Below are 8093 nucleotides of genomic sequence, written 5' to 3' on the forward strand. Positions count from 1 at the left end.
TTCCCTGACGGACCTTCAGGTCCCTGCAGAGTTCCCTGACGGACCTTCAGGTCCCTGCAGGTCCCTTCAGGTCCCTGCAGAGTTCCCTGACGGACATTCAGGTCCCTTCAGGTCCCTTCAGGTCCCTGACGGACCTTCAGGTCCCTGCAGAGTTCCCCGACAGTCCTTCAGGTCCATTCAGGTCCCTTTAGGTCCCTTCAGGTCCCTGCAGAGTTCCCTGACGGACCTTCAGATCCCTTCAGGTCCCTGATGGACCGGGCGCTGAGCTCTGCTGCTCTGTGAGGAGTTCCTCATCAGACCAGAGGAAACACTTCAGTTTGCATCAGCCGGCCCGGCCCGGCCCGGCTGCTGAAACACTTCCTGTTTGTTGAGGAACCATCAGTTCCCTCTGACTCCTGCAGCTGTTCTCACCTGACTGACAGAACCTTTCCTGCTGAGCTCAACACCTGAAACTTCTGGAAAATAAATCAGTTTAATCCACTTTAATTTTCCTGCTGAAGAAATGATCGGCTGTAAAGTCTGGAAACAGTCAGTGAAGCAGAACCAGAACCGACTGCAGCCGTGATGGGTTCCAGAGGTTCTGAGACGTTCTGAGGGTCCAGTCAGAACAGATCATCTGGAGGAACACCAGCCGTGCTCTGAAGGCTCGGTTCTGGGTTCGGGTCAGGGTTCTGACCGTATAAGACCTGATTCTGCTCATATTCAGTACCTCCTGCAGACCTTCATCATCTGCTCTCCTCATCATCAGAACCTTTGCAAGTGAGGAAGGAAACCTGGACCCGGTACTTTTCAGAACCTGCAGACCCAAGTATCAACTAATAACCAGGAACCGGTCCCGGGACCAGAACCTCGGTCGGTACCTGCAGAGGAAGCCCAGCTGCAGGACATGCAGCAGGCAGAAGATCCGGACCCGGTCCCCGCAGAACACGCTCCCCGCTCCCGCCTCTCCGCTGAAACCCGGCAGCTCTCGGTCGTACTGAAACCAGAACCAGCTGAACATCTGGACCACGACAGAGGACAGGACCATGAGGCCGACCAGCACCCCGAACCAGAAGAAGTCTCCGCGGCAGTAAAACTCTTTGGCCACCCACACGTCGGACCCCCAGTCCAGCAGGAAGGTACACACCCCGACCACCGAGAACAGGAAGTCCACCCAGGAGTACTTGGAGAAAGTTCCGCTCTCCATGGTGGCGGTTCTGGACGACCGAGCGACCTGTTGCTGCGAAGCTAACATCCGGCTAACTGCCTCCCCGGACCGGACCGGCTCCAGGAGTCCAGAACTTTATCATCCGAGCAACTTTCACCGTGAGGAGGCAGCGGGAGGAGTTAGTGCTGAAGTTCAACCCAAAACTGGACCGAACCGGAGGACGAGATGGACGCGGGGAGGTTGATAATAATAACCATTACGGTTATAAACCCGCCCACCACTGCTCATCAACCGTGACACTTAAACCCCGCCCACCGCTGCTCATCAACCGGGACACTAAAACCCCGCCCAACCGCTGCTACTCGGCCCGGGGTGCTAAACCCCGCCCACCGCTGCTCATTAACCGGGACACTTAAACCCCGCCCAACCGCTGCTACTCGGCCCGGGGTGCTAAACCCCGCCCACCGCTACTCATCAACCGGCTGAATCCCCGCCCACCGCTACTCGTCAACCGGCTGAATCCCCGCCCACCGCTACTCATCAACCAGCTGAATCCCCGCCCACCGCTACTCATCAACCGGGACAGCTAAACCCCGCCCAACCGCTGCTACTCCGCCCGGGGTGCTAAACCCCGCCCTCCGCTACTCATCAACCGGCTGAATCCCCGCCCACAGCTACTCATCAACCGGGACATGAAGGTGGACACCTGAAACCACCTCTAGCACGTTAATTGATTAGTCAAGAATATTTTTTCTTTTTTTTTAAACAAACTAATATAATTGATTAGATATCTATATTCTACGTAAGTCCATCTCCTCCACTGAAGTAGAATGAAACCTTTAAGTGATAAATTATGAGATCATAAATCAATTATGAGATCTCACATTTATGACGTTTTTGTATTTTATGACAATATGAAACTTTTCATTTCAGTATGACGCAATTCTATAACTGTCTTATTTATGAGACAATGATTCCAGCAGTTAATCTACAACAGAACGGCTCAAAAAGAATAGAATCAAGGTGCTGCAGCAGTCCAGTCAGAGTCCAGAACCAGAACCTGACTGTCCGGCAGTGGTGGATCTTCAGAGAACAATGAACATGTTCTGATGTTTAACATTATTAGATGACTACAAACTAGTTTAAAACGCTGCTATACTCCGCCCCTCTCGTTCAGCAGCCAATCAGATGATAGCACCTCCGGTTTTCAGTCTCGCGGGTTTTCCTGTTAGCTTGTTTGTTCCGGTCTTTTTATTCACGTTTCGGCAGCTCTCACAGGTTAACGAAATGTCTCGGGTGTATATCGGCCGGTTGAGCTACAGGGCCAGGGAGAAGGACGTGGAGCGGTTCTTTAAAGGTTACGGGAAGATTCTGGAAGTGGACCTGAAAAATGGGTACGGTACCGAGCGAACAGGAGACAACAGGGAGGCCGCGCCGAGAACCAGCGAGGCCTAGTTGAAGCTAACGGGCCTGCGGTGCTAATGCTACATTTTTAGCATGTGCTGAAAATATGTTCCAGCGATACGTTATTCAAGGCATCCTCTGTAGGAGCTTCTCTAAAATGTTCTTATTTTATCAACTAAAACTATAAAATAAGTTTAAATGTGATGCAGTTCGGGATTATTGTTGGCTTTTCTCCTTTAGCTTAGCATCGATGCTAAGCTAATGTTAGACGTGGCACCGAAAATCCGTTAGACAGACCGCCGTGGGTCCGTCTGTACGGGTAAAAATAAAACCTAAAATACATTTAAAAAGCGTTTTCTATTAAACCATCATGTCAAAACACAAGAAAATTTAGTTTAAAAAGAAAATAGAAATATAAAATAAATCAGTAAAGCATTGAGGGACAACTGTGGAAATAAAGACCATAATCTTTTTTTTTTTTAATTAGGTAAAAGCTTTCTTTACTCCAGTGTTGTTTATTTTGCCTTTTATTTTTCTTTTTGATTGCTGGTGGTATATAGATATTTGAGAACAAATTCAAACATTGGCTTGTTTGCCTTTATATCACCTTAATAAAGCAATGTTCATGTGATCTTTTTAACTGTGTGATTTAATCTGATCTAGCTGAAGTTAATTTATTTGCCACCTCTTGTTTACTCATAAATATTTGATTTCAAGATTAGACGGTTCTCATTGTTTCAGGTTTAAAACGTCTGTTCTCCGTCTGTAGGTACGGGTTTGTTGAGTTTGACGACCCGCGTGACGCCGATGATGCCGTGTATGACCTGAACGGCAAAGATCTGTGTGGCGAGCGGGTGGTTGTGGAGCACACCAAGGGACCCCGACGTGACGGAGGCTACAGTGGTGGACGGAGTGAGTGTTTAGAAGAGTGTCCGCTCGTTTCTCATGATGTTACTGAGCTCGTTTGGAAGGGGCAGAAAGTGTAAGTTTGTTCTTGGTGGCTGATATGCACTGAGCTTTCGCTGTAAATTTAGATGGAGTTTGATTCGGGGGGAGCCTCTTAGAGCTGAGGGGAAACGGGTCGGGGTGGTACCGAGCCAGAATACAACCAAACCAGAGATTATCTAAATCTCCACTGTCAGGATGACTCCATCAAATTAATCATGTTTCAGTTTATTTGACAGAATCTAATCTAGATTACCTTTGATTCTGTTTTCCAGTACAGACAGCAGAACAGGTGAGTCTGCAGGTAACTGAAGGTTTAGGTTCTGTAATGCAGCTGACACAAGACAGTCCCAGAACTGAGCTTGTCTTTAAGCTGCTTCTGTCGGGTTTCAGACAAGAACCGGCATCGCAGAACCGAACGAGGCCTGGTATGTTCAGGGTTGTTGTTAAAACATTTAATTAACTTTGACTCTGAATGAATCTCTGTGGAGCCGATCCAATTTCAGGTACCGATTTCTTAGTTTTTTATTTATTAAACCGACTCAGGGCTTCTTGGAAATATAAACTCGGGTATAAGCAGCTGGGGTTGAACAGAACCGAGCCAAGCTCAGGTTCTGAATAGAAACGGGGTTCTGACTCAGGCCAGCAGCTCTCTGAGGTTCCCTTCATGATGGGAATAAATCTGTGTACATCAGAGCCACCAATGACGTCAGTATTTATGTGAATGACAAACTTTGATGGTAAATCTAAGAACTTGAGTGACATGTGTTGATGTGATGGGAAAGTGGCTTAATAACTGACAGAAATATGACTTTGAATACTGTAAAATATTTGTCAAATATCATGTAATCTATTGTATTTCATTTTTATTTCATTTAAAATGATTGTCGATTTAAAAGGTAAAGATTTAACAAAGAACCTCAATGTTTTAATTGAAAGAGTCCTTTGCTGACTGCCTGCCCCTATTGCTGGCCATGGTGTCCCCCTTTCCAAGAGTGTGGTTTGACCATTCTGGGCCCCTGGGCAGACCAAAAAGGGGAGCCATTGTGAATGAAGACCGCTTTTCCTTCCCATTAGGCCCAGGCCGGGTGGTGAGGATGCCATGGGGTTAGGAGCAGATGTGGGTTCAGCTCTCATAGGTGCCTGAAAAACAACATGTTTTCTAACAGTCAAATGTTGTTAGTTAGGATAGATTAGATATTTGCTTTATTTAATTTTATCTTTCTTATTAAACAAGCCAATTGAACTTCTACCAAAGTTTTAAATCTGCAGTTGTTGTATTGGCTTAAATTTTTTAAAATGCAGAATTATAGGAAGAGTAGTAAGGTCTTTTTAGGCTTGAATTCTTATTTTGTAAGTCTTTTTCTCCTTTTGCTTTTCCCCTTTGTTTCCTTTCCCCCATGAGAATATTGATATTTTACTGTAGTTTGTAGGCTGGAGTTTAGAATGATTACAGCAGCTCAGTTTCCTCCTGGTCCTCATTTTTCTGTCTGTTTGCTTGTTGCCTTGAAAGGTGGATATGGGCGCTGGGCAGGAAGAGACAGGTACGGTCCACCTGTAAGGACAGATTATCGGCTCATTGTTGAGAATCTTTCCAGCCGCTGCAGCTGGCAAGACTTAAAGGTAACACGGTTTTCCTTTAGTTTGTTTTTTAGGTTTGATTTTAGATACATCGGCCTTCATCTCGTGTTTCTGTTTCCTGTGCAGGACTACATGAGGCAGGCGGGGGAGGTGACGTACGCTGACACCCACAAGGGCCGTAAGAACGAGGGCGTGATCGAGTTCAGGCAGTACTCGGACATGAAGAGGGCCCTGGAGAAGCTCGACGGCACCGAGGTGAACGGCAGAAAGATCCGGCTCATCGAGGACCGTCCCGGCGCCAGGCGTCGCCGCTCCTATTCTCGCAGCCACTCCAGGTCAGAGACGGTGTTTCTACGATCCGCTCTGCGGGTTCGGCTGCAGGAACGTGACTCGTGAAACGTGGTGGTTTCTCTGCAGGTCTCGCTCCAGGAGTCGCAGGTCTCACAAGAGCCGCAGCCGCAGTGAGAGCAGCAGCCGCAGCCGGTCCCGCTCCAGGTGAGCCGTCACACCTGCATCACACCTGTCCTGTCCAGGTGGTTCCTATGAACCCCATCAGTCTGACCCGGTGGACCTGCAGTCTGTGGCCCTTAGAGTTCTTCTGTCTTTGCTTTTATCAGATCAGACAGAGATAACCTGAGCAGAAACAAAATGCAGTTTGAAGGTGATGCTTTCAGGTGTCCAAACCAGCCTGACCTGATGTGGAACATTCACCCTCCTTACATCATGAATTCACTCAGATTCTGTTGGAAAGCTGAATTCAGTTTCTGCCACAACCAGGTAGAGCTGAAGATGCTGAGGTTGTCCTTGGTAGGGACGAGGATGGACAGGATTAGGACTGAGGTCATCAGAGGTCCAGCACAGGTTGAAGGACAGACTGAGATGGTTTGGACATGTGCAGGGGAGGGACAGAGGGATGTTAGAGACAAAGAGGACAGATATGGATGCAGTTAGAGAGGACATGGAGGACAGAGTTAGATGGAGGAGGAGGACTCTCTGTGGAGACTCTGAAAACGGTTCATCTTGCAGCAGCTCGTGTCCAAACAGGACAATAAAGTTTTCAGTGAAAGTTCACTTCCTCTCTGGTTTGAGAATTAGTCCCTCTGTGTTCAGCTATTAAAGGGACAGTCTGGTTATTTAATCATGACTTCAGCGTGTCTCATCAGTTGACTCGACTCCAGGAGGACTGGGACGTCCCGCAGCCTCGGCACACATCACTCACTCAAACTCAGATGTTTTCCAGCAGCAGAAGTTTAATTTTAGCATCTTTAACCAGCCGTTACCTCGGTTTGTCTTCTTTCATGACTCGGTCCTGATGAGACACTGTTGGTGACTAAGACAGGACGTCACTTCAGAAATAACCAGACTATCCCTTTAAAGCTTTGATTAAACTTTATTTCATCAGGACAGATCCTTGATTTACTGTCGGGCAGCAGCTGAAATCAGAACATTTTAAAAGTCTGAGACGGTCTTTACGTGGTTTGTCCTCCGTCCACAGAGCGGGTTCTCGTTCCCGCAGCCGGTCTCACAGCAAGAAGGACAAGAAGAAGAACAAGAAGGAGGAAGAGGAGTGCAGCAACGGCGCCCAGAAGGACGACGAGCACAGCAGGAGCCGCAGCCCCAAGAGCAAAAAGAGCAAGAAGGACGGCAAGTCGAGCAAGAAGGAGTCGTCCCGGTCCAGGTCCAGGTCCGGCTCTCGCTCCAGGTCTCGTTCCAGATCCGAGGTTAAGGATCACTCCGGGAAGTCTGACTCGAAGAGCCGCGAGGAGCCGAAGAGCGACAACGAGGCGGGCGAACCCGAGAGGGGCTCCCGCTCCCGTTCTCGTTCCCGCTCCCCCGATGAGCCCCGAGCCAAGTCCAAATCCAAGTCCAAGTCCCGATCCGCCTCCCCCGCTAAAGCTGGCTCTCGCTCCAGATCCGCCTCCCGCTCCGAGTCCCGCTCCAAATCCCGATCCCAGTCCCGCTCTCGTTCCCGCTCTCGCTCCTAGTTCAGGTCCTGGTCCCAGCGACCCCCCCAGTCCTGTATCTACATTCCCTGGACCCCCGACACCGCCCCGCCTCTGGTTTTTGATAAGTAGAGCTGCAGTTTTCATTTAACCCATTCTTCGAGTTGGAATGATGCTCTGTGTCGTAGATGATTTTGATTTTATTTTTTTTAATCAGACGTAGAATCAAACTGTCCACTTCTCCTGGTCTTTGTGAAATCCTTGTTTTGTTTCTGATTAAACTGTCTGTTCTGGTCTCGGTGGTGGGTTTGTTTCAGCTCGGTCATGTGACCTGGTCATGTGACCGGCAGCGTTAGGATTTTATGTGTTCAGGCAGAAAGAAGTTCACATGTTTGATTTTAGTTCCAGAATAAAAAAACTAGTTAAACTTTAAACTAAGCTGCGTTTTTTCTGAGCGTGTGCCGTTGTGTTTCGTTCAGGGTCAGGTCGTCGAAAAAGATTTCAAATCTTCATTAGAAGCTGCAGGAGTCCTCAAAGCTTCTTCCTGTTTTTAAAAGAAAGATCTGTGGGTTTCTGCAGCCTCGCCGCTCGTTTTGTGTAAACAAACTGAATCTTATCGTGTTTTAGTTCCTCAGAGTAAAATGTGTTGATGTGGAACGTTTAAACAGGAACAGCAGGTTTAAAGAAGGAACAGTCCTAATTGTTTATTAGTTTATTAATTCTGCTGGAAGCTTGAACCTTCATGCCACAGAAATATTTATTACTTTAAAAAAAACATCCACAGATCAGCGGGACGTTCCGACTCGAACCGTTCTGGACTTTAAATTCAAACATTTGTGCAAATCAAAGTTTTCCTCCTGCGGGGAAACAAAGCTGAGGCTTTAAGTTTCAGGACGAGTTCTGCTGCGAGCCGTTCACAGAACCGAAGCTGCAGTCGGACCCGTCGGGTCGGCAAACATGACGTTTAAACTGGATTGGAAAAAAGCAGAAGTCATCCTGATGTCGGGACTGAATCTTCACGATCTCCACCGTGAGTCTCTGCGGCCGTCAGCAGCTGCCACCTCACGCCGCTC

The 8093-nt window shown here is 48.0% G+C and overlaps 2 protein-coding genes across 4 annotated transcripts in view; one reads left to right on the forward strand and one right to left on the reverse strand.

The window, feature by feature from the left end:
• Positions 1-1430, reverse strand: part of LOC112450094 (XK-related protein 8) — a gene marked incomplete in the record, with an annotated part of 4390 nt that extends 2960 nt beyond the window's left edge. The window contains 1 exon segment of the mRNA XM_037975781.1: positions 861-1430. Within this exon segment, the coding sequence (XP_037831709.1) occupies positions 861-1234 (374 nt within the window).
• Positions 1-7454, forward strand: part of srsf4 (serine and arginine rich splicing factor 4) — a 10297-nt gene extending 2843 nt beyond the window's left edge. The window contains exons 1-7 of one of the 3 annotated variants that reach the window (XM_037975783.1): positions 2360-2541; positions 3321-3463; positions 4574-4635; positions 5010-5119; positions 5204-5412; positions 5495-5572; positions 6573-7454. In XM_037975783.1, coding sequence (XP_037831711.1) covers positions 4599-4635; positions 5010-5119; positions 5204-5412; positions 5495-5572; positions 6573-7062 — 924 coding nt within the window. In that variant the 5' untranslated portion in view covers positions 2360-2541; positions 3321-3463; positions 4574-4598 and the 3' untranslated portion in view covers positions 7063-7454. Of the gene's footprint in view, positions 1-2359; positions 2542-3320; positions 3464-4573; positions 4636-5009; positions 5120-5203; positions 5413-5494; positions 5573-6572 lie in introns of those variants that run through there. The other 2 variants (XM_017404792.3, XM_037975782.1) reach the window with 2 other exon arrangements.
• The last annotated feature ends 639 nt before the right edge of the window (positions 7455-8093 follow it).

The sequence above is a fragment of the Kryptolebias marmoratus genome, linkage group LG5, assembly GCF_001649575.2.
Source record: "Kryptolebias marmoratus isolate JLee-2015 linkage group LG5, ASM164957v2, whole genome shotgun sequence".
Taxonomy (NCBI): domain Eukaryota; kingdom Metazoa; phylum Chordata; class Actinopteri; order Cyprinodontiformes; family Rivulidae; genus Kryptolebias; species Kryptolebias marmoratus.